The 13,038-nt window shown below is 36.2% G+C and overlaps 2 protein-coding genes across 2 annotated transcripts in view; one reads left to right on the top strand and one right to left on the bottom strand.

Moving 5' to 3' along the window:
• Positions 1–916, top strand: part of impg1b (interphotoreceptor matrix proteoglycan 1b) — a 32,135-nt gene extending 31,219 nt beyond the window's left edge. The window contains exon 18 of the mRNA XM_073812466.1: positions 357–916. Within this exon, the coding sequence (XP_073668567.1) occupies positions 357–437 (81 nt within the window). The 3' untranslated portion in view covers positions 438–916. The remainder of the gene's footprint in view (positions 1–356) is intronic.
• A 2,597-nt stretch (positions 917–3,513) lies between these two features.
• The window catches only part of myo6b (myosin VIb), a 110,071-nt gene continuing 100,546 nt past the window's right edge, over positions 3,514–13,038 (bottom strand). The window contains exons 30-32 of the mRNA XM_065288482.2: positions 10,986–11,117; positions 5,990–6,208; positions 3,514–5,664 (exon numbers count right to left, since the gene is read on the bottom strand). Of these exons, the coding sequence (XP_065144554.1) occupies positions 5,465–5,664; positions 5,990–6,208; positions 10,986–11,117 (551 nt within the window). The 3' untranslated portion in view covers positions 3,514–5,464. The remainder of the gene's footprint in view (positions 5,665–5,989; positions 6,209–10,985; positions 11,118–13,038) is intronic.

Raw genomic sequence — 13,038 nt, 5'->3', positions numbered from 1 at the left:
ATGCCACCAAAACACTCGTTCATCAATAACTCTCTGGAAAAACATTATACACTTCCAGTAATTTGCGGAAGATCATCTTTTGGCAGCGTGAAAAAAATACCGGAAAAACAAAACGCTCAACCTTGTGCAACAATGTAAACAGTCACTGTTACAACAAACCCCGTGTTAGTTTTTGCCCCGTGCACCATATACATTTTATTATTATTATTATTATTATTATACTGAATAAAAGTCTTTTACATATCCTGCATTATAATTATTAAGCATGATTATTGTAAGTGTGTTTAATGTGATTTATTGCTCATGTTTTGTTTGGTTTTTAATAACCATGCTATATTTGTTATGTTGTTTTACAGGCATGGCGGATGGCCAAGAGGCCTTCTTGCTGTCTTTTGCGAAGTCCTGATAGTGAAGGCTTTGAAGTGACTGTTTTATGATGTCCAGACGTGGCACCAAAGCTCTTCAGTGCAATTCAAAGCAAACAAAAAGCTGTTTTGTATCCATTGGTAGTGAATGTTTGATACAACACTTAAAGCTCATTCAGAGACCACTCAAAGACCAGTTGGGACCCCAGGAAGACCTCCAGGGATGGAGACTTTTGTGACTTTATTATTTAGAAAAATGTTAATATTGTTGTCATTGTACATGTGTTGGATGTACTGAACCCTTGTTCCCTCACAATGAGGTACTTACAAATTGATACACTGGGTGGTATCTTAAATACAAAATGAGATTTTGTGTCCCAAAAACAAAAAATGAATGTAAGTACACTGTAAAAAGTGAAAAGTTGGGCACTTAAAGGGCACCTATTTCATTGCTAAAAAACAATGTTATTTTGTGTATTTGGTAGTGTGGTAGTCAAGACCACCTAAACCGAGACCAAGTAATGACCAAGACCGAGACAGGCCGAGACCGAGACAAGACCAAGATTTTAAAAGGTCGAGACCGAGTCAAGACCAAGGCAGGCCGAGACTAAGTCAAGACCAAGACCATTGCAAGTCATTGCATTAAAACACTTATGATATGTGGAATATGCAAATGATTAGGCACTTCTTGTCTGTGTGTGTGTGTGTGCGCATGCGTGTGCCATCAGAGAAGTTGATAAAGTAAGCAAAGGTATTGCAGATATGTGGGAATTTATCTTTGTCTATAAGCAAATAAAAGTGAACAAACACTAAAGAGCTGAAATCAACTTAACCATTTAATCTGAACTGTCTTTTCATGGCCACTTAACACAATGCAGTTGTTTTTAGTAATAAAATTAGAAAAACTGTCATTGGGAGAAACTGAAACAATGCCAACATCATATGCCAAACCTGAATAAACTGCATAAAATGAATGATAAAAATAAATTTGTGATGTGCACTGCAAAAAAAAATTATTAGTATTTTACTTAGTATTTTTGTCTTGTTTTTTGTCTTGTCTTGTTTGTTTTTAGTAAAAATATCTAAAAATTCTTAAATTAAGATGCTTTTTCTTGATGAGCAAAACTACCCAAGAAAATAAGTCTAGTTTTTAAACCAAAAATATCAAATTTAAGTGATTTTGTGCATAAAACAATGGGTTAAGCAAAAAAATCTTTAACCTTTTTCTTAAACACTAAATTCAAGAAAAATTAGCTTACCCCATTGACTTATTTTCTTGGGTCGTTTTTGTTCATCAAGACAAAGCATCTTAATTTAAGAACTTTTAGATATTTTTACTGAAAACAAGACAAAAATTAAAATTTTATTAAATACATTTTTTATCTAGATTTTTTTTTCTTGAAAATCATTTTTTTTGCGGTGTGCCATCAGCTGTGGTCTTGACCGGTCTTGAAATAAAATTCCGAAATAAATTTGTCCGAGACTGAGACGAGACCGTGTAAAAATGTGGTTGATTCCAGGACAAGACCAAGACCTTTAAAAAGTGGTCTTGAGACCGGTCTTGAGACCGGTCTCGAGAACTACAACACTAGTATTTGGTATAATACAATGTGTTTGTGTTGTTTATGGTTAAAAAACACATTATTTTCCACATCGTACATTTTTGTAGCTCCAGGTAGCGTCCGGTGTGCGACCCCCTTTACACACCAAAGGTAATGTAAAACCGTGAATCGGATAATAGGTGCTCTTTAAAAAAAAGGTGAAAAGTGATATAAATTAAAGTTATTTTTAAGTAGATCCAACTTTTCACTTTTTACTGTGTATTCTGTAAATTCTTCTGAGGATAATTTAAATTATTTCATGTATTTACATGTCAACAGTATGTTAAAGGGTAGTTTACCCAAAAATGAAAAATCTGTCATCAATCTTTCAGGAATGTTTGTAAAAAAACTGATCAGAAGCCCCATTGACATCCATCGTAAAGAATACTATGGAGGTCAATGGGGCTTCTGATTGTTTTGGTTACAAACATTCCTAAAAATATCTTTGTGTTCATCAAAACAAAGAAATATTATATTATACATTTTGGGTTAACTGTACCTTTAAGTATAGATCATAGATTAGTAACATGTTTTTTCACCAATAGCAGACAAGAATACTTGCAGATGAATGGTAATTATTTCCTTGTTTATATATTAAACAGAAAAGTGGTTTATTTCTGTTGCAGATATTGTAACTTTACATACTTACACTAATCATTGGAGCAAAATCATGATTAGCAAAAATGTATATTATTTTAAGAAATCGTTATGTTCCATCCCAGTTATACTAAAAACGTTTCAAACCATAGTTGGGTCAAAAATGGACAAACCTAACTGTTGTTGAGTTTACCTATGATGGTTATTTCAACCCATGGTTTTGTCAAATATAAACATTTTCGCAATTAATTTAACGCAACGGTTGGGTTTCTCCCTTTTGACCCAACCATGGGTCATCACTTTTTTAAAAGTTTTCATAATTATTTTAAATGAGCATGAGTTGTCTAATTCGTATGAAGTTAATGGTGCAAAAACGTATCATAAAAACAATAATGTTATCATAAAAAAATTTAACGAAACCCCACCCTAAACTCAACTTCAAAGGGGTCAAGCGTTGGAGCTTAATAATGTGATGCATCTCCTTTAATTTATCCATCAGGAATTGCCTGTGAAAAGTTATTTAGTGAAGTTGTAGTATGAGGTGAGGGCTTTAAAAAACATGAGGGTGAGATGTTTTCAAAGACACCAGTGCAAATTTTGATGAAGGACAATAAGTCTGTATTAAAGGCGGGGTGCATGATCTCTTAAAGCCAATGTTGATATTTGAAATGACCTAAACAAACACGCCCCTACCACAATAGAATTTAGACCTTCTTGTGATAGACCCAAGGCCACCCAGGCAACGATGTCGGTTATTAAACATGCATCTTACTGCTGATTGGCTGTGTGTTTTGGTACTCTGCCCGACTCCCTTTTCCAAAGTATTTTTCAAAAATCACGCACCCCGCCTTTAAAGTAGTGTGCCATAATGAATCAAATTGACTATAATAAACAGAGTCTTCCTCTCTCTTACAAAAAAATGTGAAAAATCTACACAGTACACATGCACATCTTATGTAGAACGTGTTTATTCTGGTCTAGCAAAGCGAATGGAGCAACAGTTTCCAGTCCAAAATGGAAAAGAGCGAGCGTTATTAACCCAAACACATCAAATATAAACTGAGAGACAAGAAACAAATAATTAACAATTATAATATTCATGAACTGATAGTTTGAGATCACACTAGTTCAGTTAGAAAGGGCAGAATAGATGTAAATGGAGAAAAACATCAGCATATGAATAAACAAAGGCTGGATAATGATTGCAAATTAATCAAATGCAGCAATTTGGTCTACGCCACATCTTCAAATGAATGTGCTTGCTGCTTCCATTATTGCTGTTCTTTGGGAAGTTATGAGCAAAATGAGACAAGACAGATGAAGAGAGCCGCATAACAACACACACCAGAACATTTCCAAGAATTTGTATATAAATAACTGTAAAAATAAAAGAGTAAATCTACCACACCCCACAGAATTCACAGCAAATCTTTAGTGACATCATCACTTCACCAAAAAAAAAAGAAAGTTTTTCCCCCTTAGTATATAACCGTGATTTAAGTATAAAATGCACGACAGCTATTCCTTTAAGAACCAAAAGCTACTTTAAAAATGCACCATCAAACAGAATTCATAATCAAATAAACGTAAAGGCAATTACGAACGCTGTTTTTTTCTAGGTAGAGACGCTTTCATTATCTTGTACAGCGTCGTCCATTACTGCGTTTACAAAGGTGAGACAAAAAGTTGCTATCGAAAGGGCAACGTAATGTATTCCAGTGCATGTTCCTCATTAGCCCTTACCATTAAGCTCTGATTGACTTATAGTTACTTTAACTAACTTTATAATGAATGTTGCTCTGCAATAATGACCAATTAAGTCTTATGATAGAATTTTAACATACGGGTTGAGAATGTCATTTGTGCGCCACTAGCAATGTCAAACTGCAAAAATACAGCTTTCCTGAACCCCCCCCATCTGCCATTGGTCAAAGCCAAAGCCCCAACCAAGGTCACATTATTGGATGAACCAGGGTTGCTTTGATGGTCAGGGGCTAGAATGTATCCAGCAAAAATTGGGTTTAGGGATAGGATACGGATGAAAACAGCAGTTCTGGATAGATGGGATACAGCCTATATCTCATGAAATGTTGGGTTTAAGGTTAGGTTTCGAGGTAAGAATTGGATAAAACAGCACTTATTCAGCAAGACTTTGCTGTTTACTGTAGCCCTTCTAGCCACAACTCTGGTCAGGATGCTGCACTAAACAAAGCAATGTGTTTTCACACTTTTTGGGGCACTTTAAGATATAATAAAAACCTAAATAATAATAATAAGTACAGTACACACCGTTAACTAACAAGACTAAAGCCAGTTTTACAAAACTATCTATAACTAAGCATCAAAACTAGTCCTTTGATAAAGAATATTGGTAAATATTTCAGATTTATGTGCAGGGTTACATAAGTGTGGCACACTGTCAGAAAAAATGGTCAAAATGTGCACCCCAGCTGGCACTGGGGCGGTACCCTTTCAAAATGTACACCTTTGTACCTAAAGAGTTCAGATTAGTACCTCTTTTATTGGTGAAAAAAACATTGGTACATATTAGGACCTTTTTTTAAGGGTACTGCACATATTTTGACTATTTTCTCTAACAGTGTATTCTAAATGAGATGAAATAAATATGACAATCTTTAAGGCATCACTGAGCGACAAGTTCAAGCAAGGCTCAGATTTTTGTGAAAACTGGTATTTAAGTTCACAGCAAAATGAATAACAAACTACAAACAAACAGATAAGTGGACAGTAGTTGCGTTCACTAGAATTGCACAGTAGGTTTAAAAGCTTCTAGTGAACACATCTAATAGCCCATAGAGATGAAAAGCCCTTTATTTTTCGCTACTTTACCATCTACATGTACATGGAGAGTGTGAACCAATAAGGGAAAACGTGTGATCATCACTTGAGAAGATTCTGGAGCATGGCGGTGGCGTAGGTGGGTCGGGCTTGCTTGCTTTCGATAGCGCTTCTCAGGTATTGGATTCCGCCACAGCGCTCCCATATTTCCTCGAACTGACGAGGGAGGATTTCCGCTCCGCGTTTTCGTGTAAGCCCGGTTTCTTCCAGACTCAGCTCGCACATCTCCATGTCATCCTTACCTGGATCAGCCAAGGATAAAAAGTTATGCCTGAATACACAGTACACATACATAAAGTACACATCTGCAGATAACAGTAAAATCTTCCAGAGGAGGGGGAATTCATCTTGTGAATACGAATTTATTGTGCGCAGTGGATGAGAATCATTGCCTTATCTTATATACATCTATGCATTTGGGAAAGGTTTTTATCCAAAGCGAATGCATGTGGGTTTAATAGGAATCAAACCTGTGATTTTGGCATTTGGCATTCACACAGCCATATTAAAGCATTAGGCAATAAGGAAGAAAGCTACACTGGCAGCGCCTGTGGTGTCGTTCAGTACCTGCTACCAAGAGGATGGGCTGCTTGTCTGGATGGAGCTCCATCTGCCTGGCAATCCAGGGACCATCAAAGTGGGCGTACCACCAGCCCTTCTTCTTGTTCTGTGGGTCTTTGTATTGGTCTGCGGGTCTGATGAAGGGAATGCGGAAGTAACGCTGCTGTCGGTTCATCGCGGTCTCTTGTTGTCGGGCTGGGACTGCGGGAGCAGGGTTCTGTTCGGCTGAAGCGACACAACAATAAATTATACTATTATACATTATCTACAACTACATTTTACTAGATGATGCTTGGGGTACGGCAATGCTTAAAGGGATACTCCAGCAAATATCAAAATTACCCCATGATGAACTCACCCTAAAGCAATCTGAGATACACATGTCCATCATCTTTCAAACAAATACATTTGGAGTTATTTTAATAAATGTCCTTGCTTTTCCAAGCTTTATAACGATTGAAAACGGGGATCACGGAACAACTTCTGACTTTAAACCTGCAATTAATTGCATTCATCCTTTACAGAAGTAATCCACATGGCTCCAATGGGTTAATAAAGGTCTTAGGCATGTTATCGATACGATTTTGTAAGAAAAATATCCAGATTTCAAACTTTATAAACTGTATTACCTAGTTTCCGGTAACTTGGGGATAGAAAATAATTTAATATCAATATATTTTGCGGTATAATATTTTCCGATAACGGTGATTTTCCAATATTCCGATATACATTACGGCATCCCGTGGCCGTTCACACATCACGTCTAGAACTTGTGTTAAACGCGGGTCAATGCACTTCTTCCCTCCAAAGCACATGCCATCTTTTTTAGTTAACTCTTTCCCCGCCAGCATTTTAAAAAAAAAGTTGCCAGCCAGCGCCAGCATTTTTCATGATTTTCACAAAAGTTTAATGCCTTCCAGAAAATGTTCTTCTTTAAATATATAAACAAACAATATATCAGATGAAAGAACAGACCCTCTGCTTTCAAAAAAAAAAAACATTCATTCTACCTTCATTAGTTTTCTTGTAATCACCTCTCAAACATGGGTAGGTTTCTTCAAAAACACCCAATTTTGAGCAAAAAGTTGAGATAATTCCATTTTTGCGAAGGACTTTTGATAGAGATCAGATGCAGAGCGATCTTTAAAACATACACGGAGTTCTTTCTCTTTCACGTGAGGCGCTACTTCCGGGTTGTATAAGTTGGTGGATAATAGTGGTATTGCAGAAAGACGGAAAATCTCGTCATTAGCGGGGAAGCGTTTTCTCTTAATTGATGAGATATCTTGCAATGGCGATGAAAGAGTTAAGCGACCATGAGCCGCGATCCCCGGGATGGCGAGCAAACGGAATGCAGATTTAAATCGCTCATCTGTGCCTCGTGTCAAATCATATCATTGTCACCATGCAATCAATTAATCTATTCGGGACTTTGGAGTGTTTGCTCAGAGAAGAGCTGTCACTCAGAAGTACGAGAAGGAGGTGCGGGGTTAGTTTGCGTAAAGTCACAGCTTCCAATGATGACAATATATAGGGAGGGAGAACGGGAGACGTAATGCAACACAAACTGAACTACTGATTAGAAAAAATAGGCCTAAGCCATAAGGTGCCAAGGTTAGAAAAAGGTTAAATATGAGCAGAATAGATAAAAGTATGTATGTTGCTGTGTCGAAGTGTCTAAGTATCTAATATCTAGCTTTCAACAGTATGTGATTATAAGTAGATCAGTAATATAAATTTTTCTTACAGTTTGCAACATTGAATACTACCATTCAAAAATTTTAGGGTCACTTATACTTATTAATGTTTTTCCACATATAATAGCAAATTGATCAAAACTATGGACTAACACAGATGGAACTATGAAAGTCAATACTGTGACTGAAGAAATCCATAATATCAAAACAGAAACACTACCTGGTGGCAAACAATGCATAAATAGTTCATAAATGTAAAATAAATAATTGTGCTTTTTAATGTTAAATAGCTCTTCCTCCCTCTTATGAGATTTTGAACTCAGAAATGGCCCCAAGCCATTGAGTTTGAGACCCCTGCATTACAGCGTTAATCACTGAGTGAAATTCAGGGTTCACCTTATGTTATAATATTATTAAGTTGAGCCTGTAAGTTTTGTGTACTGGAAAGTGAGATACTGTAAGCTTTTTGTATTAAGGCTAAACACGAATTAAAAGGTGAACATTAAAGGCTTTTAAAGAGGAATTCTTTCTGTTCTTTCTGTGTTTTTGAAGCTTTGATTGTGTTTATAGTGGGCATAACATGTGTTCATGTTTCACGTGAAAAAAAAAACGTGGTATTTTTCACACAATTTACTTATCTGTATAGCCCTGTTTTCACTGTCCTAAAAACAGGCTGATGTCTTCCTTCTTCTATGAAGTCCCTCCTTCAGAAATACGTATCGAGTTCTAATTGTGTAGTTTGATGAGTGTGTTATAATTCGATAGCAGCTTAGCTTGCCATTAGCTTAGCTGGCGACTGACGTATTCCTGTGGGCGGCGTTCTAGTGACATCATTAAAACAGGAAGTAGAGGGCTGCAGTCCGAACCGGCCGTTCGCTGTAGGCTTTGAAAGGCGAATTATGTTAAAGAAAATATATCGACTGGCAGTGAACTTTGAGCTTTATCATTTTACAGGTATTGTTTATGCTATTAAAGGTCACGTTCTTCCTGATCCCATTTGTTAAACCCTAGTTAGTGTGTAATGTTGCTATAATAGCATAAATAATACCGGTAAAATGATAAAGCTCAAAGTTCACTGCCAGTCGATATATTTTCTTTAATAGAATTCCTCTTTAAAAGCCTACAACAAACGGCCGGTTTGGACTACAGCCCTCTATTTCCTGCTTTAATGACGTCAGTAAAACAGTTCGTTGACTTAACTCCGCCCACATGAATACGTCAGTCACCAGCTTTGGCTCAAACGGCTCTGCTAAGCTAAGCTGCTATCGAATCACAGCACACTAAACAAACTACACAATCAGAACTTGTTACGTATTTCTGAAGAAGGGACTTCATAGAAGAAGGAAGACATCAGCCTGTTTTCAGGACAGTAAACAGCGCTATACAGTAGGGATGGGCATTTGATTAAATTTTTTTAGTCGATTGTCGGGAGAATTAACGTTAATCATTAATATTTTTATAATAAAAAATAATTATTTAACTTTTGTTGAATTCAAAAATACAGCGTGTTTTCCTCCATGAGACCTTTATTACAAGATCAACTTGTGGCAAACAGTTAAACTACATTTAGTTAGACAAACGGAACATATATGCGCTTGAATATGCGGTGCTCTAAAGCAGCGGAACCTGCAGCTAGGAGCCGCATTCTTAAACAGAGACCTCATTTGTTCCAAAAAATCATGACCTCTTCATGATTATTTTTTTAAAATAAAAACGGAAGGTCACAGATAACGAAGTATGGTGTCAAATATTGCACCCTGGTGGTAAAATGTTGAATTGCTGCCACACAATGAAATTAATTGAATTGCTTCAAGACACATGCTACGCTAGGCACCGCAACCTGCATTAGATAAAAAAAGGATTCGATTAATCAATAACAAATTAACGTCATCGACTAAATTATTAACGATCAACTATCGATCATCGATTAATCATGCCCATCCCTACTATACAGATAAGAAAATTGTGTCAAAAATGAAAAACACGTGAAACACGAACACATGTTATATTGCGCACTGTAAACACAATCAAAGCTTCAAAAACATAAAAATAATGGGACCTTTCAATTTAAATTAATTTTAAGTGTTGCAAGGCCATTTACTGGACAGATGGATAACTAGCAACAAAGTTTGATTAAATTAATTGATATTACATTGATTTCTGTATTTGATTTGACCTCAATATTAAAAATATCAAAGTTATATTTTCACAGAATTTTCTTTGCATTTCTGTAGGATGACTTTAGATTGATATTTACACACTGGGTACCAAATGTACCCTCATCCCTAAAGTATATGGCCAGGATCCCTATTTCATTGTAAGCCAGTGGTATTTGTTTGCCTGTTTTATTATCTTGCACGCCCAAAATGGCAAGTCTGATCACATAAAAGGTAATAGACTACTCTCAACAAGCCATATCATTCATGCCCTTAGCACAAATGGTGCTTTGTTTGCACAAACCAAAGTTCAAATTCATTGTCCAAGTAAGAGCCAAAATAATAGTGATGTTTTCCTTTGCAAGCACCCCCCTGCTAGTTAAATTCTCTGGATATGTGCAACCTATTTATATATTATATGTACGAAATACATATCAAACACAATAAATGTGAAGTCATAAATCAGTGCATATCACCTATCATCCTTAAAGATCAAACAAATACATAGAACTACTTCATGTAAGAAAGTTACAGTAACTTTCATGCACTTCAATATTGACTGTACAGCTAGACGCCTGATTTCATTTCAAAGAGAGAAGCGGCATAAGCCCAGTACACCTGATACAAACACTCAAACAGCGTTTGAAGGTAAGATACATCTGAGGATTTGAAAACAAGAGAGACGGAAAGTTTGAAGAAAACCTAGAGGTCACACAACTCTAAATCCCCTGTTTGTTCTGCACGAGCAAACACTTAGAAAGCACAAGCCGAACGACGTGCCTTTTTAGCGGGGAAATAAATGAGAGATTTGACTCCCTTGAAATGCTACTTAGCGCCTTGAGATATTGTTCTAGCTGTCTGCATTATGTGCATTACAATGCTAACGCTAATCAGAAAACTTTGTGTGACTGTGTGCCGTAAGGCTTTTGAGAATGAGAACAAACAAAAAAGTTCAACCTTGAAGAACTGTGCAGCACACACACCACACACCGAGGGAGAGAGAGAGGGAGAGAGAGAGAGAGAGGGAAAAAGTCTAATGTGTTGTTTCCACCCTTTAATTTTTCCTAAAGAAATATTACTCTGAAACATAGTATTTTAACATTACATTTACACCATTAGATTGTCTATTCTAAGCATGTCATATCTTACCATAGTCAGTGACCGATTTAGGAGCTCTCATCTCTGTATCTGTGTTTCTTTTCTTGTTCTTTGATTTCCAGGCGTGGTACACCTTCAGACGACGATGAAATTCCTCTCGGCACGCTGCCAGCAGATCTATATCTACAGAGGTGAGATATCAAAGATTCAGTAAGGCACTGTTATGCATGATGAGATTTATATAACATGCATTCCCTTTCGAGGGAACTTCAATGCTGCGTCATGAAATGACACTTGGGAACATGCCAGCAGCGTGCCAATTCCCAAAGTGTCATTTTATGACGCAGCGTCTCATTTCCTTTCTCAGGGAACCATGGTTACATACATAACCGAGACATTTCCTTGTTCGTGCTGAGTCCAAGTCTGAGACCGAATGCCATGACAATCTGGGTTTAAAAATCTAAGTATAGGGCAAAAGAAATGCTATGATGTATAAAGCACATGCTACTTTATATTGAGCATGTTAAAACCTTATACAAATGTGACCCAGTCTGTGAAAACCAATGAAATCATAAAAATCATCATACATAATGTAACAAACATTCTGTGAAAATATAACCTTGATAGCTTTAATACTGACTGAGTGAGGTCATGTCAAAGTCAATGTGAAATCAATGACTAAAATCAAACTCATCTCAAAATAAGATGATACTATGAGACTAGATTGGATTTACAGACAGGATCACAAATTGTCAGATTTCCTTGCTTTAATAGAAGCTTACACGATCATGCTGGGTTAACATAAATCACCTGGCTGTATGTGAACTTGGAGAATATGCTGTCTTTCCGGCAACCGGATGACATAGCAAATAACAATGCATTCTAAATGTAGGTTACACTGTTTTTGCAGTGAATAAAGTGAATAGAAGTTAGAAAAACGCCTTGCATTTGTGTCTTAGCCTAATACAGTACAAGCAAACTTTTCAAGTAGTTTGAATTGTATTTGTGACCCTTTGGCCCACTTATAATTTTAGCCAACTTTCTGAACAAAAACCAGTCATAACTAGAGACCATTTTCCACCTTCTACATGTGTGAAATGAGTATCAAAGCGAATCTCTCCAAACCTGTCAGAAACGTGATCAGGTCATTTTCACTTTAAAATCAAGTGAAAGAAACAAGACTTCTTTGACAATAAGAACATAATTTTTTTTAAATGATTAGGCATTGAGACATTCTCATGACAGTCCTGTTTGATAGACTTTGGCACATTTCTACTATTATTATAAGTTGGTATTGAGGAATCTTGGTACGTATCTAATATCTTTCCTACTATCTTATCATTACCTCACAGACCAAGATTCTGAAAATAAAGTGTGTTGTTACTGTGTAAACAAAAGCCATGTAATTAAATACATGTGCAATGTTCATACTTCTGATGTTATAAATACAAAGATTTCATAAGGAATCACCTCTAATGAATAGTTTTAATAAATGGACGTTTTATACTCAGGAAGATGTTTGCAATTCAATTTCAATAAAATAGTATATAATGTAAGTTACATCATCATTTAAAAGGTGGCTGAGCTGGTTAATTTTACATGCTAGTTTCATCTACAAAATCTAACATGCCCTTACCCGTCTCCAAAATCTTACATGCTAATTCCCTTCTCCGAAATCTTACATGCCAATTCCCATATCTCCAAAATTGTAAATGCTAATTCACATCTTCAAAATATTAAGTGCTAATTCCAATCTCCAACATATGACATGTTAATTCCCATCTCCAAAATATGACATGCTAATTCCCATCTCCAAAATATGACATGCTAATGCCCATTTATAGAATATGACATGCTAATTCCCATCTCCAAAATATGACATGCTAATGCCCATTTATAGAATATTACATGCTAATTCCCATCTCCAAAATATTAAATGCTAATTCCAATCTCCAAAATATTACATGTTAATTCCCATCTCCAAAATATCACATGCTAATTCCATCTCCAAATTATAACATGCTAATTCCCATCTCCAAAATATTACATGCTAATTCTCTTCTCCGAAATCTTAAATGCCAATTCCCATGTAGTATCTCCAAAA

The sequence above is a fragment of the Paramisgurnus dabryanus genome, chromosome 17 (genome assembly GCF_030506205.2).
Source record: "Paramisgurnus dabryanus chromosome 17, PD_genome_1.1, whole genome shotgun sequence".
NCBI classification, from domain to species: domain Eukaryota; kingdom Metazoa; phylum Chordata; class Actinopteri; order Cypriniformes; family Cobitidae; genus Paramisgurnus; species Paramisgurnus dabryanus.
Note: the sequence above shows the minus strand (reverse complement) of the source record. Positions and strands in the feature narration are given on the sequence as shown.